Source organism: Mixophyes fleayi, chromosome 5 (genome assembly GCF_038048845.1).
Source record: "Mixophyes fleayi isolate aMixFle1 chromosome 5, aMixFle1.hap1, whole genome shotgun sequence".
Classification (NCBI taxonomy): domain Eukaryota; kingdom Metazoa; phylum Chordata; class Amphibia; order Anura; family Limnodynastidae; genus Mixophyes; species Mixophyes fleayi.
Genome location: NC_134406.1, coordinates 77700496 through 77726285, shown reverse-complemented (window position 1 = coordinate 77726285; position 25790 = coordinate 77700496). Strand labels below are relative to the sequence as shown.

The following is a 25790-nucleotide window of genomic DNA, read 5'->3' as shown; positions in this document are numbered from 1 at the left end:
TGCAGAGTGTAATATAGTGGATATTCTTTAAAAGGATAAATGTAAGACTAAATATAGACTTGGTTATGGGTAATGTGCATAAAGAATATAAACATTTAAGGTAAAATAATAAAACCACAATAAAAACAAATAGAATAACAGATGCCATAAATACACTGTGTATGTAAGGGGGGGAAAAAAATCATATATGGAGCCACGAGAATGTTGTCGGTAGGAACAATCATTTTGCATATGATTACAATGAATTTCTGCTCTGGCTTCTGCTGTATCTGTTACACTAAGATTCTTTTGCTGTGTTTGAAACAGCTTCGGTCAGTAAAGAAAACTCCTTGCTAATGGAGATGTTCCTACCATTTACAGTTTGTGTTATCTGTGTGAGGCACACAAAAGGTTACAATGTCAGCCTTTTTTTCTCCAGGGAGCAGTACCACTGCAAACATGTAAGAAAAGGTAACGGATTTGAGTGTCAGAAATTAAATTAGTAGCTATAAGAAATTCCTGATTTACTCTTAGCTTTTCCTGCATCTGTATAAGGGGACTCATTTAGATTTAGATGCACATCTGTTTTTTGCATAAGAGGCTGCGTATGCGCAACAAAAATGCTTATGCACATGTCCTTATGTAGACGTTTGTGTGGCTTGCTTCACATTACACCTGGAGAGGAAGAACATGGGTGGGTAAGCACAGAAGAAATACAGTATTATTATTATTATTATTATTATTATTATTATTATTATTATCAGGGATTTTTTTTGTCATACAGCGCTCAGAACGACGTTCCGGCACCTTTTTTCCATGGGTTTTCAAAGTTTAATTTACTTTTTAAAATGTTATTTTTTCTTTCTCTGCGGTGCTGCTACAGTGCAGCACCGCATCTTAGTGTGTGTCCTGCTTCCAGCTCCGGCAACGTCGTGACGTCACAGCGCCTCCAGTGAGAGGAGCCGCGATCAAGCAGAGAAGCGAGAAAAGAATCATAGAAGGCAAGTACAGACTACAGAAAGCGGGGGAGGGGGCGCAGAAAGAGAGGGATACAGAAAAACGAGGGGGGCAGAAGAGAGGGCTACAGAAAAACGAGGGAGCAGAAAGAGAGGGCTACAGAAAAATGAGGGGGGCAGAAAGACAGGGCTACAGAAAAACGAGGGGGGCAGAAAAAAAAGCACTGATTATTATTATTAACATTTATCTATAGGGAGCCACATGAGGTCCACAGCGCCGTACAGAGGGAAACAACAAGACAGTATATGGAATAATAGTACAATACAGTAAACAAATAACACTACAACTCTCAACAAAGCTACTGGGGTGCAAGGGGGTATAATCAGCACAGACTGAAACCTGTGCCCATTAGCATGGGCGTAACAAACAGGTTTAGAGCCACCAAAAGAAATGCATTGACAATGGAGGAGTGGAGTCAATGAGCCCAAGGAGGAGTGGTGCAGTGCGCTGCTGATCAAGAGTTATAGGTAATGAGAACAAGAAGATGAAAGAGGGTGAGAATATTACATGGTAAAATGGTTAAGTGGACTGGTAGGCTTTTCTAAAGAGGTGTGTTTTCAAAGACCGTAAGAAGCTATACAGGCTAGGCTATATTCTGATAGAGCAGGGAGATCATTACAGAGTTGGGGGGCAGCATGGGAGAAATTTTTGAGTGAGATGTGGTAACCAGAGGGGAGGAAAGGTAACGGTCATTGACTGACCGGCGGAAGGGGGTATGAATGGAGATGAAGTTAGAGATGTAGGGATTAGTGGAGTTGGAGTGGGCCTTGTACGTGTGGGTGAGGAGTATGAGAGAATTCTGTAAGAGAAGGGTAGCCAGTGTAAGGTTTGGCACAGAGGGCTGGCAGATGTGGAACGGAAAGAGAGGAAAATAAATCTAGCTGCAGCATTAAGTATAGCTCAAAGAGGACCGAGATGGGAGTGGGGGAGACTGGTAAGGAGAAGGTTGGAGTAGTCAAGACGATAAATGATCAGTGAGTGGATAAGAGATTTGGTGGCATCCTGGGAGATGAAGGGTCTTTTGTGGGCTATGTTGTGGAGCTGGAAGTGACAGGATTGGGCAAGAGATTGAATGTGAGGGACGAAGGAGAGGGAGGAGTCAAGAATGGCACCCAGGCAGCAGAGTTGGGGAACAGAGGAGATAGTGGTTTTGTCAACAGTGATAGAGAGGTTGGAAGGGGAGGAGACTCTTGATGGAGGGAAGACAATGAGTTCAGTTTTAGCCATGTTAAGTTTGAGTAAGCATCAGGTCATCCAGTGTCACACGCCGGTCCCATAGCTAGGTGCCGTGACTTTCCCTTTAAGAACCATGATTGTGCTTGCTTCTGCTTCAGAGACATTACTTTCATACAGGTGTTCCTTGCTACCTTGATTTGGACCTCCTCCCGAATCTTATTGGTTCTAGAGCACTATTTTAACCTCCCATGATTATCGACTCATTGCCTGTTCTTTGTGCTACTCACGCTGCAGTGGGATCTGGCTGTATACCGTGACCTTCCGTTTGTCCGTTACCTGCTCGCTGGACTATACTTGCTGCCGAAGTTACCTGTCATCTTTGATTCCTGGTCTGCAAGCTCAAGTTCCTCTCTGCTGTTCATCTGCAAGCTGAAGTTCCTCTCTGCCGTTCATCTGCACGCTGAACTACTTCGTGAGTTGTTTGCTACATCTGTGCCTAATCTATTGGCTCAAGTTCATCTCTATCTGGCTGGCTATATTGCTACACCTCGCTGATAGAGCTACTATCAAGTTACCTGTCACCCGTAGTTCCACGTCTGGCATGGCTTATCATCACTCTGCTGTTTACCTGTTTGCTGGACTGTTATTGTGAACTGCTTGTTGTGCCGGTGGCTATTTCTTCAGCTCAAGTTGCGTGCTTCTTTTCAGCTGCCTCATACTACAGTGAACTCACCTTGCACCTGAGACTGGAACACCTGTTACCTGTAGTTCCACGCACGGTTCAGATACTCCTCACCTCGCTGCTACTTCTAGGCAACATCTTGCTGCATGTGTCTGTGTACATCCAAGTCCTTGGATGTTTTTTAACGCTTACTGCTCTGCTAGATAAGAATCACTGTGATACCAGTAACCACCTGCTAAGTTGAATCATCTTTATTCTCGGATCAGCCAAGTTCTATATACTACTCTGCTTGGACTTTATCTGTACCAGTGATTCACATTCATCTGCTGTGTGTTTTCTTATTGGATCCAAGTGTTCTTATTCATCACCTCTGCGTTGAACTGTTGTATTGCTCATCTCATGCTGTTGCCAGGGGTTACCAACTATGAAGTAGCATCTGTGATTTGTTTCTGAAATCTGACCAACTGCCGTGTGTTCAGCTCTGCCGATATATATTTATATCTTTATTCCTGTTGTACCATCAGTCAATATACTACTTTACAGCACTACTATTATCTCCTGTGTTATTATTATCAGTGATGCTTATGAGCCATGAACTTTTAAACCTGTGAATACCATCACTCTGCATATCATCGTGTTCTATCTCCACCATACTCTACTAATACTAATCTATAGTAGAGGCAAGGGATCAACTAAAATTGTTCAGAGCCGTGACATCCAGGAGGATATGGGGAGTGGCAACTGGACAACCGAGAGAGGAGGAAAGGGGAGAGATCAGGAGACGAGAGGTAGAGTTGAGTGCTGTCTGTACTGAGATGGTATTGGAAGCCGAAGGAACTGATCAGTTCACCTAGGCAGGAGGTGTACATTAAGGAAATATAGAGGAAATTTCAACATAATAAGCAATGATGATGACTATCAGCAGCACTATCTAGCCAATGCTGAATGGCTGATTGCGTATTGAACCCTATAGCTGGTTTACATGATGTACTTAATTAATTAGTTTTTTAAAAAAAAAATGAAAAATTGTATTGATTGGCAAAAAACACATTCGTTATTAGGTTTGATTTAAATAAAAATAAAGAAAAATACTTTAACAATACAGCAGGTATAAGCTTCTTAAATACACCCATAAAATCATTAAATCGATTTGCAAACATCCAATCACAAGCAGGTAGTCAGTGTGTATTTGCAATGATTGTGTCATTTACTGTATATTTATTTATTTTATGCGTTTAAAGATGATATGGTTCTCATTATTATGAAGTATTATGAAGTAATGGTTTACATCATGTGCCTGCCCTCCACTGTATTGCTCTGTACAAATCTTGAGCCATATACATAAGATGTGGGAAAACAATGGCTTAAAAGAACAGTCAGATGATATTAATGAAGTGATGAAAAAAAAAAAGCTTTTTGGATCATCAAGAAAGTGTACATATTGTATTTATTTGAAAATAATATTTAATTTACAATAAAACGGTATCTCTAAAATCAAAATGAACAAGTTAGCCAAGTGCATGAAACCAAACATAAGTAATATTTTACTTTTATTGCATTGGAATCTTTTTGTCACTGGCTTTGTGGCATAACTGAGAATTTCTGTGATGTTTGCAGGCAAGGCTAAGTCCAAGTGCGTACTTACCTTTACCAGTTACCCACCGGCAGTTATAAGCATGCTTTTTATAGCCTTTTCTTAATGCCAGTGAAAGCATGCAAATGGGTATAGGATTGTAAAGTACTGATAACCACTTCCATTTACACCTGGCACTACGACTGCATCTACAGGACTGTGCCTTTACTTGCTGGTTACACACTGCATGTCAATGGAGTCTGACATGGTGTCACTGGCATTTCCTTAAAGTCTATGGGTACCTGGATTGAGAGTTAAGGGCCTGATTCATTAAGGATCTTAACTTAAGAAACTTCTTATTTAAACCATGTTACAATGCAAGGGGTGCAAATTAGTATTCTGTTTTGCACATAATTTAAATACTGACTGTTTTTTCATGTAGCACACAAATACTTGATAGCTTATTTGTACACTGAAATTTAAAGTTGATATTTGTGTGCTACATGAAAAAACAGTCAGTATTTAACTTATGTGCAAAACAGAATACTAATTTGCACCCCTTGTATTGTAACATGGTTTTGTCCAGGAGACTTAAATAAGAAGTTTCTTAAGTTAAGATCCTTAATGAATCAGGCCTTAAGTGTTTATCATTATAAGGAGAGCACACTGGTTTACTAAACTAAACTCAACATAACCATTTATTAATGTATCCATAGGTGTGGAGAATCTCGTTTGCTTACCGTTAAGACCTCTTATGGCTATACGGTCATGCAATCAAGTAAAATCACTCACACTATATCTTAGCAGCTGCACAGCAGCTGTTTCTCATAAGTTTCCTGGCTGGACACATCATTTCCCCTCTGTAAGGAGCCTTATAAATACTGAAACAACTCACTGTATCAACTGTAAATCTGCAGTCATTAAAGCACTTTGCTTGTTTGTATCTGGGCAGAGATTTGGACCACACATCAGTATTTGCTAGAGACCTCATAGTGCACGTATAAAGGCTGTGTGTATAGAAAACAATACAAAATATCCTATTCATTAATTGGAGAAAGCCGTTTAGTACATTGTCAATTAATGTATTCAATTACTAGAAGATTTACAATAATGGAAGAAATTTATGATGTTACTAACTATGTTTGCTATTGAGATATAGCTCTTAAAGGGTACTTGAGAGCAATGGTGAACCTCATGAAGTCAAAGTGACTTTGTTGTTCTAAGTAAGCATTTAAATGCAAAGTGCTATTGAGACAAGTAATATATGCAGTACATACCCTCAGACATTCCCCAAACAACACGAAACATAGTGTTCAGGACCCTCCAGCACTATTTGCAATATTCTGTCAATAGTTCAATATTCAAATCCATTAATTAACCTACTATTAATGGTTTGCTGATTCACTCAAATATCCCTGAGGCGAGTGGCTAACCTTAGAGTATTCCAGAAGCAGAGGTCATTGGTAGAATAAACAAGTACACCACCCAGCAGAAAAACAGGGGTGCAAAACAATTTTCGCCAACTTAAAAAGACAATTTTGGTGCATTTTCACAAACTTATTTCATTGTGACCTTCTCAAATTGATTTGATTACCATAATGATGTGTACAAACTTGAAATTTGCTTATATGCTTCACTGACCTCTACAGATCACTGCATTCTTGAGAAACCAACTGACCAGATATGCAAGTTGAAATGTGTTTTCGCTGTACATACCCTCTGAGAAGCCTTGTGAGGTCATCCCTTTACACACATTTACAGAAGATTCAAGACAGAATGGATACCTAACCAAGGTTTGTTTACAAGCTCCAAACACCAATTTAGAACACATTAAGTTACTGTATGAGGTCCTCTGCCTATCTAGATGTATTTTCCCTTCCATGTCAGTACTGCTGTCTGCACACAACTGATCCAATATGCCACGATAACAAAAACAATCTAAATTAATCATATTTTTACCTGGCATGATAGTAAATGCAGTTAGAACGAAGGTGAAAACTATAGACTTCTGTGTAAGGTCAACTTCAGGTCAGAGTAATGGACCTAATTCATGCCTGGACTGATTTCAACAAATATGGATGAGCTTGTGTGTGGTTATCTTAATCAATAAATAGTTTAATCTATGTTTAAATACATTAAAAATGAGTAAAGTGGGTGGAGCACATAAGCACTTTGGCAAAACACACCTACAATGAAAAATACATAAATAACATGGAAATTAAAACAATTGAGTAAAATGATGTTTAAATAATATGCTGATTGTCCTGCCATCAATCCTTTTTTCTGTAATAGCTATTATGAGTAGCTACTTGGTCTCTGTGATAACCAGGACCTGATCTACCATTAGGCAATCCTAGGCTACTACCTATGGCAAAAAATGGTTAGGGGTGCCTCAAACACCGAAAGTGATATAATGCAGAGCAGAGATTGCAGTAACCACCTGCCTGATAAGGTAAAAAGAAATGTGGCTGGGGGAGCTTTACCTGACGGGTGGCACCACTTCCAGGGGTGACATGGGGGTAAATGTATCAAGCTGAGAGTTTTCTGGCAGGTTTGAAAAGTGGAGATGTTGTCTATAGCAATCAATCAGATTCTAGCTGTCATTTTGCAGAATGTACTAAATAAATGATAGCTAGAATATGATTGTTTTTTCAAACTCGCTGGAAAACTCTCAGCTTGATACATTTACCCCATGGTGCCTGTTTAGAGTACCCCCAGGCACTAGTGAAGACATACTTAAAAGTAGCTCACTGACTGTAAGGTGCTACATGAACACAAAATGCTTACTGTGAAAATGCTGGACAAGCTCGTTAGTAAAAGTATGTAGTGATTACTATTAACTTCAAGACAAACTAGATGATTAACTGACTACAAACATGTATATTGTCCCAAAGAAGACAATTTAATCTACAATAATTCTCCAAGATCTTATCCAAGTAATGCCTTTAAAAAATAGAGTGGTGGCTTTACTACAGCACTTTCCATCACAATTCCCTCTTCACGCTAAATATGTGTTCTGTCATATTCTGATAGCTGCTAGAGCAGCGTTGGCTCAGAACTGGAAATCCTCGAACCTGCCTCTGCTAAATAAAGTGATTGCTAAAGTACAGTTTAGCTTCGAGATGGAGACGTGGGGGATGCCATATTCTTCAACCCCTGCAACACCTTTAATAAAGTGGTTTTCCTGGCATGTATATACTACAGATGGTGAGGGGGCAACCAGAGTTCGTACTGATTCATTGCTTCCCCTTTCACAGTTCACCTTAAACGAACCCTTGTCAGAATCCACGTAGTTGTCAGAATGGGATAATCTATTGGAAGTTTGACCTCCCTACTTGTGCTTCTGTTTGCTTTCTTGCTAAATAGCTGACCTACAGACCCGATAGCCTCTATTGTACTAAGTACTGTAAATTTTAATACGGTGTAATGTGTTTACCCTACTATGTACCCCCCTTCCCCTTTCTTTTTTCTGGCCTTCCCTTTCCCTTACATTTTTTTTTCTGTATCCCTGTTATCTGGAAAAAAAAAAAAATACTATTGAAGTAAAAAAAAAAAATAGAGTGGTAAAATATATCTTCTACTCTCATAATGCAAAATGAACATAGCATAACCATCAGCAGATATTTGTGCCATAAGTGTCTGTAAAGCTACTGAACATTGGCAAATCCAGTTGTTTGGACTGTTCAGCCTCAACTGAATGGGCAGGCAGCTAAACTGGTCATGATCACATGCGGCTCAACTAATATCATTGGCAGGCACATAGATGTTGCAGCCTTTAGCTGACTGCATTTTCTAATTGGTTGCTCTCAATTGGCTGGTTATTTTTGGGCCCTTTAACCTACTGGTATCAGTGCCACTTAGTGCAAAAATTATTCTTGTATGGGCAACTTGTGCAGTTGTTGCTGAAGTTTTTATTGTTTAATGTCTAAAGTCTTTATCCTTTGCAAACCTAAAAAAACATCATAGTACACAAATGAGTACACATAATTTAAATGTATTTCCAGCTTGTGTGGATATTACTGCTAAACTGCTTTCAGGTACAAATAAATCTTGTGAGAGTAAATGTAAACTTCAACAAATCATCACTGTCAGTTTTGCATATCTTGAATAATAACAGACTATTAACTATTATAAACAGCACACAGCTGTAAGCAAATGGGTTCCACAGCTCTGTAAGTATGAATGAACTGCATATTACAATATGCATTTTTATTTATTTGCTGGCAAAGAATCAACCAAATTAGACTGCCATGACCTCAAACTAAGTAATATGCAATGTGTGAGGAACTAGGAGCACAGTTGTAGGTTCTCAAAGCTCATGTTTTTTCTGTCTTAATAGTGTTGATTTTTTTCTTACATCAACTTAAGGTATCGATTTGAGCTATGAACTTTTACTACACAGAAACCCACAGTATCTCTTTTGCATCCACTCTCAATTTTTACTTACATAATTTGATGACCAACCTAGAGATTTATAAAACATTGCCACACACATCAACACATATAAACAGTGATTTGTCTCGATAAACATGTTGTTATATGTAGACAACATCATCCAAATAGCCCGCTTTTGACACATGTGTAGCAAACAAACACAATACCTAATAACATTTAGATTAGGATAGAGAGTATCCTTACTAGAGATGGTCACTGACCCCCGTGTTTTGGTTTTGGATTCGGTTTTGGATCTGGATTACCGTCGTGTTTTGGTTTTGGTTTTGGTTTTGCAAAGCCGCCATTGCGTGTTTTGGTTTTGGTTTGGGTTTTGTTTGGTTTTGTTTTGCTTTTTTTTTGGAAAATCCATGTTTTTGGGCCTAAATTAACCCAATTTAGTGCTCCAACTGTTTTAGAGACAAGTAATCTAATTGTTGAGGTAATAAATCATCCAAAAAAACAGTTTAATTCTTCGTTGGTAGGCCTTCATTTATTCTACACACAAAACAGATTGTCTTCCTCTCCATCTATGCATATTGGCAATGCAGCCATCGTCTTTGAATGTATATTACACCCTACACTTATAGTTAAATATGTAAAGAAATGGAAAAAGCCAGTTTGGTTTCTGTCTCTCAAGGCCCCACTTGTATAAAATACCAAAAAATTCAGCCATTATAGACTGTACAATATTAATTGACATGGAGAAAGCCAGTTTGGTTTCTGTCTCTCTAGGCCCCCCTCCACTTGTATAAAATACCCAAAAATTCAGCCATTATAGACTGTGCAATATTATGAAAAATGGACAAAGCCAGTTTAGGGTCACTCTGTCTATGACACCCTACCCTTAAGGATAAATTGCCCTAACAGCAGCCTTTCAAGATGGTATGTGATATGGAAATGCCACAAGTCCCTTTCCTCTTTGGGGGTAGATTGCACCCTACACTTACATAGAAAGTTTTAAAAAGATGTTATCTGCATCATCTTCAGCTTAATCCTCACCCTCATTAGTGTGTACGTCATCATCACAGACTATCAATTCATCGCCGCTTGAATCCGCCATTAGAGAACAGTCAGTGCTTGGATGTCTTGGATGGTGAAGGCCTTCCTCGTGGAAGATGTAGTTCATTTTTATGAACATCATTTTCTCCACATTTTTGGGAAGTAACCTTCTACGGCGATCACTGACTAAGTTCCCTGCTGTGCTGAACACTCGTTCAGAGTACACACTGGAGGGTGGGCAGCTTAGGTATTGCAAAGCAAGTTTGTACATGGGTTTCCAAATGGCCTGCTTTTCTTCCCAGTAAGGAAAGGGACTGTCTGACATTTCCATATCAACTACCTCTTGAAAGTAATCCTCCACCATCCTTTGCATGTTTATACTCGTATTGGATGGAGTTATGGGCAAAGTGACACATTTTTTTGAAAAATCCTTCAAACCAGCCCAGATGTTAAATTGCTCTGGTCTGCCCCCTGCGTCTTCCCTGCTTCTTTTTTGGAAATTTAATTTTTTACGAGCAGCAGCTTGAGAAAGTGAAGGAGGACACGTCGTCAAGCCGAGGCCCAGTTCAGCGGCCAACTTGCTGAGCAATAGCTCCTTGCAAAAGTTCACATCTCGCTCATTTACAAGTAAAAACTCAATGTAGGTTTTAAACCTTGGATCAAGCACAGTGGCCAAAACGTACTGATCCGAGTTCAAGATCTTAATAACTTGAGGATCATTGTGAAGCGAATTAAGTACTTGATCGACAAGGCCAACATACTTTGCTGAATTGCTTGCTTTCAGCTCCTCCTTCATTTTCTCAAGCTGCTTTTCCAATAGTCTAATTAAAGGAATGACTTGGCTCAAACTAGCAGAGTCTGCACTCACCTCACACGTCACAAATTCAAATGGTTTCAGCACCTTGCACAGCACTGAAAGGATTCCCCACTGTGCAAGAGTGAAATACATCCCCCCTCCTTTCCCAATGTCATGGCTTGTGCAATATGCTTGGATGGCTTTGCGCTGTTCCTCCATCCTCTGAAGCATGTACAGGGTGGAATTCCACCGAGTTACCACCTCTTGCTTAAGTTGGTGGCAGGGGAAGTTAAACTGCTCTTGGAGCTGCTGTAATCTCCTACATGCTGTGGCTGAATGCCTGAAATGGCCTGAAAATTTATGGGCCACCGAAAGCATCTCCTACACCTCACGGTTATTTCGTAGGAAGCTCTGCACCACCAAGTTGATGGTGTGAGCAAAACAGAGAATATGTTGGAAATCACCCAGCTATAATGCTCGCACTATATTGTTGGCGTTATCTGAAATGACATACCCTGGGGAGAGTCCGAGTGGTATAAGCCATGCATCAATCACATCTCTCAGTTTGCGTAACAAATTGTCAGCCGTATGCCTGTTAGTGAAGCCGGTGATACAAAGAGTGGCCTGCCTGTGACAAATGTTACGTAGTGGTGTACATGCTGCTGCTGTTCCTGCTGGTGAAGGTGAATGACCAACCCAGTGGGCTGTCACAGTCATATAGTCTTTGGTTTGGCCACTTCCACTTGTCCACATATCTGTGGTTAAGTGAACAGTGGGCAGAATGGCATTTTTCAGCGCAATCTCTACATTTTTACACACTTTTTGGTATAGTTGTGGAATAGCTTTACGGGAGAAATGGTGTCGCGATGGAATTCTGTAACGCGGACACAAATCCTCAATTAACTGTGAAAAACCAGCTGCGTTTATTGTGGAGATTGGACGCAGATCTAACACTAACATTGCAGCCATGGCGTCTGTGATTCGCTTGGCGACTGGGTGACTGCTGTCATATTTGCTTCCCCTCGCAAATGATTGTTTCACAGTTAATTGCTGAAATGTAGGACTGCTCATTTTATTAACCTGCCTCTGGGATGACGATTCACCCCAGCAGCAGCAACAGCAGCAGCAGGACTAACGCTTTCTTCAGAGGAATCAATAATAGTGCTGGAGTCATCCAGCCTTAAGTGGGATGCCGGGCTAACTCTGAGCGCTACTGAGGATATTGATGAGGATGGTGTGGTGGGTGTATTTTGTAGCCGTCGGTATGTCGGTGAGCGGAGGGTCTTAGCTGATGAGGGAGTGCTTGTATTCTTTTGGGAAGAACTTTCAGCTTTTCCCAACACTTTGCCATGAACTCTCGTTAAATGGCGCAACATAGACGAGGTTCCAAGATGGTTAAGGTCCCTCCCTCGTCTGACTGTGGCTTGACATACACTACAAATGGCTATACAATTGTTGTCTGGATTTGGGTAGAAATAATTCCACACATAAGAAGTGGATTTTTTTGTTTTATGCCCAGGCATGACAATGGCCTTTTTCTTGTCACGTGCCAGAACTGCTGCCACTGGTGCAGGACTTACACAAACAACCTCATCCTCATCAACATCCTCATTAGCGCCCTCGTCGCCTACACAAATCTCCCCCTCATCCTCTTCTAATTCCAAAGTGGCATCCTCATTTTGGGTATCACCGGCTACACTCGGGCTATTAAGGCACACATCAGCAGAATGCTCACGATTAGACATCCCACTGTTGGATGGACTCTCCACAGGGATTGTAGTCATTTGTGAATCAGAGCAAATATTCTCCTGTAATGCCTCACTGTTATCTTGCAGCTCGGCTTTGACGCGTAACAGTAGTTGTGCACCAATTGTAGGCTGGGTAAATTTTTGGGATCTGCCACTAATAGCCAAAGGTGAAGGCCTCATTCTCTCTTTGCCACTGCGTGTGTAGAATGGCATGCTTGCAATTTTTTTTTTATCGTCACTTAACTTTTGCTCAGTTACACTTCTTTTTCGCTTCAATACAGTAAATTTTTTTTGTTTTTTGTTTTTTGCACTAATTTGAAAACACTCTGTTGTTTGACATCGCCTTGGCCAGATGACGTACTGGGAACACTAACATCAGGACTGGTGACAGAACCTGGTTGCTCATTCAGATCATATGTGGACTGCTTTGAATCCATTCTGAGCGCAAACCACTGGGGAGTGCTAAAAATTATTTAGTAGATACTGCTGACAGATATGACTTTTGACAGCCAGAAATATTAATGCACAATTAGGGAGGACACCCCAAAAGCACTGAGGAGTGCTAAAATTTATTTAGTAGATACTGCTGACAGATATGACTTTTGACAGCCAGAAATATTAATGCACAATTAGGGAGGACTCCCCAAAAGCACTGAGGAGTGCTAAAAATTATTTAGTAGATACTGCTGACAGATATGACTTTTGACAGCCAGAAATATTAATGCACAATTAGGGAGGACACCCCAAAAGCACTGAGGAGTGCTAAAAATTATTTAGTAGATACTGCTGACAGATATGACTTTTGACAGCCAGAAATATTAATGCACAATTAGGGAGGACACCCCAAAAGCACTGAGGAGTGCTAAAAATTATTTGGTAGATACTGCTGACAGATATGACTTTTGACAGCCAGAAATATTAATGCACAATTAGGGAGGACACCCCAAAAGCACTGAGGAGTGCTAAAAATTATTTAGTAGTTACTGCTGACAGATATGACTTTTGACAGCCAGAAATATTAATGCACAATTAGGGAGGACACCCTAAAAGCACTGAGGAGTGCTAAAAATTATTTAGTAGATACTGCTGACAGATATGACTTTTGACAGCCAGAAATATTAATGCACAATTAGGGAGGACACCCCAAAAGCACTGAGGAGTGCTAAAAATTAGTTGGTAGATACTGCTGACAGATATGACTTTTGACAGCCAGAAATATTTATGCACAATTATGGGGGACACCCCAAGAGCTGGGGAGTGCCAAATATTAAGAAAAAATAATAAACCTCTATCCTCCTCTCTGCACTAGCGATTTTGGTTAGAGCAATTGCAAGAACAATATTGTATTCTCTGTCCCTGCTTTAATCAGCCTATGACTACACCCTGCTCTCTCCCTCTGTCAAATGGCGATGGATTGCTGTGAAGGCGTGTATTTATAAAGTTGAAGTATCGCGAGAACCGAGCCCCGAGATCCGACGACGTCACGATGACGTTCGGCCTCGATTTGGATTCGGAACGGGCGGGAGAGTACCGAGCTGCTCAGCTCGGTACTCGGATACCCAAAGTTCGGGTGGGTTTGGTTCTCGGAGAACCGGACCCGCCCATCTCTAATCCTTACTAGATGTGGTCAGAAGGTGAAAACTTTCATCCTGTGGATGTACTCATTTTCCTTCAACATTAATACTGTCCAGAAGTGATCTGTCTACCGACCCCAACCCTAAATGACAGACTCTTGCTAAAGTTTCCACATGCGTGTGAGCAAGGAACAGCTGCATCAATCAATGTGTGGCAAGTTTTACATCCATCCAATTTATCTGAGTGCCAGTAGTCTTCCAATTAAAATTTATACTGTGCAATATGGGTCAGGTTTGCTAGTTCGTAACAGCCAATCAGTGTACCGGACAGCTATTGGTCCAGTATATAAAGGGAAGCAGTTTCAGGCCAAATATGGTGGCAAATGAGTAGACATGGTTAAGGCCATTTAACCACATGCTGCCTTCCTCTTGCTAAAAATCCATCATCACCATTTATTTATATAGCGCCACTAATTCCGCAGCGCTGTACAGAGAATTCACTCACATCAGTCCCTGCCCCATTGGAGCTTATAGTCTAAATTCCCTAACACACACACACACACAGACAGAGTGACACAGAGAGAGCCTAGGGTCACTTTTTTTTTATTGTTAGCAGCCAATTACCCTACCAGTATGTTGTTGGAGTATGGGAGGAAACCGGAGCACCTGGAGGAAACCCACGCAAACACAGGGAGAACGTACAAACGCCTCACAGATAAGGCCATGGTTGGAATTGAACTCATGACCCCAGTGCTGTGAGGCAGAAGTGCTAACCACTTAGCCACTGTGCTGCCCCTATAATACAGAGGGACAAACAAAGGGATAATAGAAAATTTTGAATTATGTAATAGTGTGTCAGGTACATTTTTAACAACCTACAAACGTGATGTATATTAGTACCTTTTCTTAACCCCAATATTCAATCCATGTTTACCCAATTCTAAAATAGCTCTGTATATCCAATCTCCTTTTTGTGGCATGAATGAATGGCAATACAATGTAAAGTCTGCAGTAAACAACTGTCAGGCTGTCATGTAGGAATATGTCTTAAATGCACTTCGCTGATGTGTTCAGGCTAAAGATTTTCACATACTTTTGAATGAAAATCAAAATCTGAAGAACTGAGCTATGTATAGATAACATTTAAGTTATTCTATGCAGAGCTGGGTTTCCATCATTAAGGCCTGTATGCACACAATCTTTGGTGCCCTAAGCACATACACTAGTCGCACCTCTACTACACAGAAGATTAAATTTAATATAATTGCAGAGAAAATCTTATCTGTCGCTAGTTGAGTAAGTATAAGTGTTTTACATTCACATAGTTGTTCCAATATCATCATGGAAGAGTTCTTAAAGTGGCAAACAGCTAAACACCTTCTTACTATGAAGGGGTTGTCTTTAGACATCCTTCCCCTTTAATGTTCTGTCATGTAGCAAATTGGCATCAATTTTAGTGAATATCAATGTACCTAGTGAAAGGCAGCCAGTGCCAAGGCACTACTGTTTGCCCCTATCATTTTGTTTTCAAACTCTGTATCCAATTATACTTTTCAACATCCCGCAATATTTTCACACATTACATTACGATGATCTATATATACTAAATATACATGTCTTAATCAAAATCCACCCATGTTTTTATTTCCATTTGCACAATGTTTTTTTACAAAATAAGGAATGGTAATCATCAATTCTTTATAGCTCATCCCTGTAGTATAAGGAAAGCAGCTGTGTTTATTCTGAGCTACACAGAAAAGCACTTTCAATTGTATATGTTGAAGCTTTAGAGGAATTGTTTATCTAATGTTTATCATATTAATAAATCTTTATTTTTCTCTAGGAAACTATGTGGAAGAGATGTGTTTTGCTTATTGGTCACTTGAATCTCCAGTCCACCGGCGGGAGCCGATGGACTAGTGCAATGACACGCCATGATGCTGACAATCAGCAGCACTAACTACCCATTTCTGATTGGCTGATTGCATATCGACCCTTCCAGCTGATAGTACTTATTTAATTAGCATCACATCAATATTATATTAAGTAGTGGCCATCTATTTCCGTTACTTAATTGACCATTCTATTTGTACTAGGATAGAAGACAGTTATTTCATTTTTAAAGGGAAAAGCAAGATTTAAGTAAATTTTACTTTATTTCATTTCATTAAAATTTTATATTTGTGTTTGTTTTTAATTATATTTTACTTGGAAAATGTGACATTTGCATTTATTAATAAAACTGTTCAGATAATATTCTCTCTTGTATATATGGCACTCAGGGGCGGGCTGGCAAGTTTCAGCCCAGGGGGGCGCACAGGCGGCCGCATCATATGACACGCGATGTGATGATTCATTGATGACGCGGCCGCATCGCGTGTCATGTGATGCGGCCGCCTGTGTGCGCTGACGCGGCCGCACCGCGTGTCATGTGATGCAGCCGCCTGTGCATTCTGTTTATGCGGGCGGCACCGCTTGTGTCCACGGGGGAAGGGGGGCGGCCCAAACAGCGATTATACTGAGCGGCCCAGGGGGGCGATGCCACCCTGCCCCCCGGCCCAGCCCGCCCCTGATGGCACTTCATTATATTATTAAATTGTGTGCAAACAAGGTAACGCACATGCTACTCTTTTCCAGCTGCTCACACTTTGAGATGTGTCAAACTGAACATATGCACATAAATATGTTTCTTTTTTCAACGTGCATCTTTTCTAAATGAGGCCAGTAGACTTAGGTGGGTAAAGTTTCAATAAGGACATTTCAGGAGTGCACAGATGGAGCAAAGATTGTCATTTGGAGAGAGTGATGGTTCACAAAAAAAATGTGTAAACAGGAAATTATGTGGTTGCAAATATTTGTGAATTTCAAAAATCTCCACTTGGCTAAAAATAATCTTTACTGGGCTAAAGAGTAAAGATGAATGCAGAAACCAGTGTTTTGGTTTTGGATTTTAAACCATCTTAGCATTTTGGTTCTGACCAAAAAAACCCTCATATGTGTTTTGGATCTGGATTTAATTAAAAGTTATCAAAATCAGATAAAATCATGTAATGTTTAGCTTTGTATTCCTACATTAGTAGTTATATCATTAACATTCATTTACAGTCATATACAATCTATTTTCTAATGACCACCTCACAACCGTCAATATTTTCACCATTATTGGCCAAAGGCTGCAACGAGCTGACTGATTAAAAATAGTGACAGAGCAGCAGCACAAATACTTGGCAGTTTATTAAAAAATACAATTATCATCATCCTCAACATTTTTTATATTGCACCAGCAAATTCCGTAGCGTTCACTACTGGGAACAAAAACAGTAATAAAATGATACTGGGTAATAAATACAGACAGAGAAGTAAGTAGACCCAGCTCGCAAGCAGACAATCTACGCAACCTCTATGAAACATAGTACAGCAGTGACAGAAAGGATGGCAGTTTAATAAAGTAAAGGACACCTTTTAAACATGCAAGCACAGCACTGCCTGATAGGATGGTTGTTTTTGAACAGAAAATACCCCAAGATAGGCTCACCCCACAACTGAAATGGTTTGAGAAAATGTATTTATTAGCAGCGGCAACAATAAAAGGTAATTTAAGGTGGGCCTCACCAATAAGTGAAATGGTGGGAGAAAGACAGTGGACGTATTTATTATTCTCAATGTTAGACAGAATGTGTTACACAATGGAGAAGGATAGCAGCGGCAGTAATTCAGCTGAAATTCAGCTTTAGAAATTCTGTTTGTAATTGTCAGCAATGGTATTCCTCATAAAATTTATAGTTCATTTTGCTGAAAACCAATTTTTCAACATTGTTGGGAAGTAGGCTCACAATTTTTCTGGCTGTGCTAAACACTCTTTCCGAGTACACACTGAAGGGTGGGCACCTTAAGTACACTATATCTAGTTTGTACAAGGGGATCCAAATTGCATTTTTTTCCTGAATTCAAAAGCAAATTTGTAAATTAGCATTAAAGCAATCCTCCGCCATTTTACTAATACAAGGTGAATCAGATTGAAACATGGTAGAGGTGTCAATATATTTGGGAATTTATTTTAACCCTGTCCAGGTGTCATAATTATCTTTCACTTTTGTGCATTGAGTTGACTCACCATCATTGTGATTTTTAGAAAAGGTACACTATTAATGGCAATAGCATTTTTAGGTGAAGCTGAAGCAGGGGTCATTTCATGTGCGACTTGAGCACTGCTTGCTCACAATAGACTTTTATCACACATAATGAAATAAAAATAGAATGGATTCATTTGTTGGTTATATTAAATGACAGTTGTATAATAGTGCAAATTACCTCAATGTATTATATTGTACTGTGGATTGCTTTAAGATCGAGCAATATTATGGGGGTATATTTACTAAACTGCGGGATTGAAAAAGTGGAGATGTTGCCTATAGCAACCAATCAGATTCTAGCTGTCATTTTGAAGAATGTACTAAATAAATGATAACTAGAATTGGATTGGTTGCTATAGGCAACATCTCCACTTTTTCAAAACTGCAGATTAGTAAATATAGCCCTTGCTGTGTAACAAGAGTTTCTAGCCTTCACCAAAGGACATTTAACAAACACTATTTTACATTTTTCATATGTTTTGCTCAAATAACTTTTTTTGATAAAGTACTACTACAATACCTTTATAGTGAAAGGACACCTGAAAAAAATAATTGAGATCTTGTAGAAAAGGGTAAAATCATTTTTCTTTGAGTATCAAAGCTCAGTTATTCAGAAAAAAATTAAATTCAGAAGTTTCTCACTGGATGATGCCATATGTCTGACAAACTCTGCCCCACATTCAAATCTGCAAGTTTAGAAGATAAACTGCCTATTCACTACTGATTTCTGTTGTAGCATAATTTCTTTTCGCCTCCTTTGAACATTTACACATTTAGTTAATAAAAAAAGACAACTGATGTAATGCACTGTCAATCAATTTTCCATCTATTGAGTAAATACTGCAAAATACTACCCACTTTAATAGTCAGTAATGGTGGCATCCAGTCACCAGACTGTGTTGTAGAACTCCTATGTCAGATCAATACAATATACCAATGTATCAGTTCAACCACTGCTAAGTAAATTCAAGTTCACCACCATCCCCTGAAATCTCCTCTTACCAGAACCTACAGCTTAATCTATCCACTGTGCTTTAACATGGAGCATTATATATAGGTAGCCATTTTGAGGGTTAAATCAATATTCAGTCTATAAGTCTACTAGGGACTAGTGACATCAATGAGGTATGATGCCCAAAATGCCTTATATTGATTTGATAAGACATAGGGGTATATTTACTAAACTGCGGGTTTGAAAAAGTGGAGATGTTGCCTATAGCAACCAATCAGATTCTAGCTTTGATTTATTTAGTGCATTCTACAAAATGACAGCTAAAATCTGATTGGTTGCTATAGGCAACATCTCCAGTTTTTCAAACTCACAGTTTAGTAAATATACCCCATAGTCTCATTAATATTAGGTGAACTCACAGAATGGATGGCCCTACAGTTAGCAGGTGATAGATGCACATTCTCCATTTTTAGTTACCCCAAAAAATCTATTAACACTGACCAGCCAACATTTTTAACAATTGAAAAACATTCATAAAAAGGAAGAATCAATGAAATCATCACTTGCGAAAACAATTGGTGCCAAAATTCTTGGCTTTCCTTTATAGTCAGGCAAAAAATGATGAACATTTGTCAGACAAAACAACTAATAAACATAATTTAAGCAAATCAGACTGTCACCACATCCCTATAAATAGCTCAGCATCCTTCAGTCTAGTTTATTCCTCTCTTCAAAACATTTGAGCAATGCTCTTCAGACACAAAAATGTATCATACTTTAGAACACTTAATAAATGTGTATCATATTTACAGTGCTGCAATGTTCCATCATTGTTGACATGTGCCATAATATTTATTGTCAGTTATCCCAAACAATTGCCTAACCTCCTTACCTTATCCTTCCCATCATAAAAGATAGAATATCCTCAAGGAAATACTCGTTGGGTCATGGATTGTGGACCTGTCAAAATGAACAGAGATTTGCACATGTATACACACAAAACTAGTTCAGAGGAAAAAAAACACAAGAACACCTGAAGAAGAATCAGTGCCTGGGGACATCACATCAGCACTGTGCAGCTGTTACACTTAACCCTATGTGATGGATGTGATCAAGTAAGTCAGTGAAATGTATAAACTATTTACGACGCAGGCAGTGTGCCAAAAGAAATTGCAGTAAGTTAGAAGTGTGAAGCATTAACTCTTTTGTTGCTTGCAGACATAACTATAGAACAAAACAATTATAAAGTGTACTAATTTCTCTGCTAGTGGACAATGGTAAAGGGGAACAACGATGAATTACTGCAGTAATCGATTGAAATGACTGACCTTGTGTGATATGGAGATGTGATTATGATGATCCGGTGACCGGGGCTGGAGGTAATACTGTACTTTAATGAGCTCCCGCTCTGGGAAATGCTGCACCACAGTGTCAGGAGAGAATGGAAGAGGAAAGTAAATGGTAGGCGTGTCCCAGCTGAAGGGGGCTTACTGGGAAGAGATAAACGTATACATTTGTATTTAGGTGGAAATTTAGACCCACACAGTGATAACTGGTAATCCAAAGTAAACTTAAGAAATAATGCACATTTAAAACTAAAGTTAAGTTATTAAATATGTTCACATCAAGGCAGAACAGTTCACATGATATAAACATTTTTACAGTAGGGAAAGTAAATAAGGATTAAAAGTCAGGATTATATCTCTAATGCAGGAACATCATCTTAGTCATCTATTCTGGGTGCCGGAATTGTGCTCTGAGTACATTAGCCATTCATTCTCATTGCCGGAATGGGGGCCTGAGTTACTGAACCATATATTTTGTGTTGTGGAATGTGTCTGCCAGTACCTTAACTATCCATTCTGGCTTTTAGAATGGAGGTCTGAGTACTTTAAGCATCCATTCCAGCCGCTGGAATGGGGCTCAGAGTACCTTAGCCATATATTACAGCTGCCGGAATGGATGTCTGAGTACCTTAGCCATCCATTCCGGGTGCTGGAACAGATGTCTGAGTATGTTAGCCATCCATGTCTGAGCACCTTAGCTATCCATTCCGTGTGCCGGAACAGATGTCTGAGTACCTTAGCCATCCATTCCGGGTATCAGAATGGATGTCTGAGTACATTAAGCATCCATTCTATCTGCCGGAATGAATGTCTGAGTACCTTAGCCATCCATTCCATGTGTCGGAACGGATGTCTCAGGACCTTAGCCATCCATTCTGGGTGCCGGAATGGATGGCTGACTACAGTAAGCATCCACTCCAGCTGCCATAACGGATGTCTGAGTAAATTAATCATTCATTCTGGGTGCTGGAATGGATGTTTGAGTACCTTAGCCATCCATTCCAGCACCCGGAATGGAAAGCTAAAGTGCTCAGGTGTGTGTGACCAAGGTACTCAGGCAGTCATTCCGGCAGCCGGAATGGATGGCTAAAGTATTCAGACATCCATACCAGCAGCCGGAATGGATGGCTAAAGTATTCAGACATTCATTCCGCCAGCCAGAATGGATGGCTAAGGTATTCAGACATCTGTTTCGGCACACGGAGTGGATGGCTATGGTACTCAGACATCCGTTCTGAAACACGGAATGGATGGCTAAGGTACTCAAACATCAATTTTGGCAGCCGGAATGGCTGGTTTAGGTCCTCAGAGCCCCATTCTGGCAGCCAGATTGGATGGTCAGGTTACTCTGAACCCCATTCTGGCTGCTGGAATGGATGAGTAATGTACTCAGAACCTCATTCCAGCACTTGGAATAACTGTCCATGATACTTAGATTCTGGTAGCCAGAATGGATGGCTAAGTTATAAAACTATGATGTACATATATATATATATATATATATATATATATAGATTAACATAAGCAATATAAATTGTGGGTGTTCCGGCATTACAGCAGTTCCGGCTTTTACTTAAATACCTTTTTTAAAACTTGAACGGTTTTGTATTGTGTCAGGTACATAGGAATAACCGTGTCATTCCTTAGTGGAGAATGAATGAAATAACCTCCTCATTGTTTAGATGTGGGTTGGGGGATGCGGTTCTCTTGAGCAAGTTGGGAGCCCAAGAAATGACAAGAGGGCGGAGTGAAACACTGTACTGCATGGGAAGGCCTTCATTATTAATGTATTCCCACGAGAGGTTTGGCTAACCTGTGGCTCTCCAATTATTGTGAAACTATGTGCCCTGGCATGCTTTGTTAGTAGATAGCCAGCTGATTGCTGATTTCCAACCAGTTTGAAATTCATTTGAGTTTGGTTGGTTCAAGTGTGTTGAAAATGCTAGCAGTACAATTGTGATTTCGAGCCAGTTCGATTCTTGGTTTGAAGGCTGTGGCATTCATAGTTCAAAGTTTGCATTTTGTAAACATTAAACAAACTATAAAGGTTGTCATAAAACTCGTGCCCCTAACAGAAAGAGTGGCTCATGCAATATTGATGTGACAATCTATGAATCTTGATGATGCTGAAGAAGCTCAAACCAATAACTAAGCTCAGAATTTTAATTAATTAAGGAACGCTTCACTTTAATTCTAATTTTTTTGTTCTCATTGCACCCTGAGCAGTACTTTTGATTTGTGTACTCTGAGCCACTTGGTTAACTAGGACCATATTGATCCTCTATGCTGATATTATGGTGTATCTATTCTACTGACCACACCTATTGTACAGCCTAACAAAAGTTTATAAGGATATTTAAATGCATTTAGGGTATTTTGTGGTTGCCGAATTCAAAAATAAAAGTATTTTTTTTTATTGGTTGAGATAATGAATACCATCAATTAATAAGGAACTTAGCCATAACGCGTGCATATGGCAATCTACCAGAACATTCTAGAAGTTGAGACATGCTAATATACTAGCTGTTCACTCCGCTATCATTCTAGAATATTCATCCTACATATATAAGTGATTGATCACCCAACCCAACTTTTTGCTTGGACAGCAAAGTGGATATACGAAGTATCCTTGTTTCATCTGCTTGTAGGATAGTAGGGAGAAGCAAGATCATTGGAAAGAAGTGACATCAGGGACGGATCCAGACTCTTGATATACCCCGGGCGATTTTAGGGGGGGGGGGGGATTTAGGCCCCGCCCCCTTTCTAATTTCTATGGCTGCCGGGGGCTGCACAGTATGTGCAGGTCCGCTCGGCAGTGACAGTGTGCTGCCCCGCTGCTCTGATTGTGTTTTAAACACAATCAGAGCAGCCGGGCAGCACACTGTCACTGCTGAACGGACCTGCACAGTGTGCAGCCGCCGGCAGCAAGCCCCTGCTAGGGGGGGCGATCGCCCCCCCCCCCCCTGGATCCGCCACTGAGTGACATGGCCTTCAAGTGAAAACATGACTGTAGGTGCAGCCAACATTATTAACGTGCCATGGATTAAAAGAGAAAAAAATCATTCTCCCACCACTCCATATCAAGTTGGGACTAATGAGACGATTTGTTAAGAACTTGGACAAAGATGTTGATTGCTTCAAATACATTTGTAGATTATTTCCTGGGGTAAGTATGGAAAAACTAAAACCTGGAATCTTTGATGGCTCTCAAATTCATAAACTTATCAAGGATTCTAATTTCACAAAATGTTTGAATGGTGTTGAAGCTCCTTCCTTGTGGCAGTTATGTCTCAGTTGTCAAGAACTTCTTGAGTAACCACAAAGCAGACAATTTTGAAGAACTAGTGCAAAACCTGCTCACAAAAAAATTTGGGTTGTAATATGAAAACAAATGTACACATTCTCTATAGCCAGTTACACAGATTTCAAGATAATCTTGGTGATTTTATATGGGGAATAGGGGGTGAGGTTTCATCAAGATAGAAAAGTGATGAAAGAAAGGTATCAAGGCACATGGGACAGACACATGATGGCAGACTATTGCTGGAGCCTCCAACGTGATTGTCCTGATAACTCACATGAAAGAAAATCACACAAACAGCGTTTTACTAGCTATGAATTGTAATTATCCCAATCAGCTTACTATGTTTATCAGTTATTATACCTGAATAAAATGTCATTATGTATTTTATGTGCTTACTTCCGAATGATTTCAAGCTATCTCAATGTTATCTGTAAGTAAATTCTGCTTGATCATTACATTTTTTGCATGTTTGTGTTTTTCAATGGGGTACCAATTATCTCAAAAATTAGAGTCAATCTAGCAATACTGATGTCATATTCAGAATCAGCACTGCAAAGTTAGCCCAAAATCACTCTACTATGATTGTCAATAAAATGACTGTTGACCAGTGGGTTTATTTCTATCTTTTTACACAGTGCAGGGCATCATGGATTCACAGTGGTTAGCATTTCTTCACGTGTTTCTGTCACTTTTCCTGGTGTTGCTCTCACAATCCAGAAACAGTTTAGCAGAGGAACTGATTTCCTAATAATTTGGTACTAGTGAGGAAATGTTTGTGTGCCTGTGATAATGTGAATTAAGAAAACCTCTATACAGTGCTATGTATAATATCAGTGCTATATGAATAACGGGTAATAGTAATGTGATTTTTAAAGTACAATCTCACCACTTGCAATAGATAAGTAAATTAAAAAAAATTCAAGAGGCAAAATATAAGTCCTAATCTTAATTTCACTTTATAGTTAAGCTTTAATTTTCGAAAAGTTGTGAACCAATATTACAAAAGCAGTAACTGTAAGATAAGAATTTAAGTTTGTGAATAAGACAACAGGACTTTTGTACAGCATGTTACACATTGAAAACATTTATTTTACGTTTGGAGTTTCCTCTATGGTATCAAACTTATTACCTCTGAGATTGTGCTAAAGATTCTAGTTTACATTGCTTTCTTACAGTGTGGGGTAATTGCAGCCATGCCACCCTGAGTAAGGGCTATTATCTGGGCTTGTTACCAATGGAAGGATAACTGCTACCTTGCCCACATCTGTTTGTCAGGGTTCGATCTGGGCCTCTTGTGATGTAAGGACATTATTGCCAGGTTCTCCTCACTACATAAGGTCTGAGTGATTTATTCTTTAAATCAGTGACCTAGTTATTTAGTTTGGAATGCTATCTTGTACTCATTTTGGTATAGCATGTTCCCTGTTGTCGTTACTGTGTAGAGCTGAATCCCCTGATCCCTGTGTGTGTGTGTCACATAGTATTATAAGGACTATATAGACTGGCACATCCCAAGGACCAATTAATAAGTGATCAGTTAAACAATTAGAGCTCTTTGAGCAACTTTCTTATTAATTCTTTGAGGATGACACATTTTGGTTTCTCTGTAGTATAATACATTTAATTAGTAAAAATAGCTTTTAGCAGAACGTAAAGCAAAAAGTAAGAAAAATGGTAATAATAGTGTTAGGCTGCTGGTCTGATTACCAACCTACAGAACTAGATGACGGAGGTTTTCACCTATAGCAGCCGCCTTTCCCTTAGAGCTAGTTGCGCTCACTGGTACTCAGATGCCCCCAGGATTTAGCTCCAGATGTAGTGTGGGTTGGTAAAATAGACAATAGCGGAAGGCCCAGTGACTGGGTAGAAAGCAGCAGATAGTCAAACGATAGCCAAGGTCAAGGGTCACAGGCAAGCAGGGTAGTAAATAAATACGCCAAATGTCGGGATCACAGGCAAGGTAGCGGAGTCCAAGGTACAGGCCAAAAGGGTCAGGGTCACAAGCAAACAGGCAGAGTCCAAATTCCAGGCAGGGGTCATTCACATGAAATCCAACAGAGTATCCACAGGACAGGGT

General features: G+C 39.7%; 1 protein-coding gene across 5 annotated transcripts in view; it reads right to left on the bottom strand.

Moving 5' to 3' along the window:
- LOC142158464 (collagen alpha-4(VI) chain-like) overlaps positions 1–20528 on the bottom strand; it is a 180080-nt gene extending 159552 nt beyond the window's left edge. For all 5 annotated transcript variants that reach the window (XM_075212427.1, XM_075212428.1, XM_075212429.1 and 2 more), the window contains exons 1-2: positions 20392–20528; positions 19956–20023 (exon numbers count right to left, since the gene is read on the bottom strand). In XM_075212427.1, the coding sequence (XP_075068528.1) occupies positions 19956–19972 (17 nt within the window). In that variant the 5' untranslated portion in view covers positions 19973–20023; positions 20392–20528. The remainder of the gene's footprint in view (positions 1–19955; positions 20024–20391) is intronic.
- Between the last annotated feature and the right edge of the window lie 5262 nt (positions 20529–25790).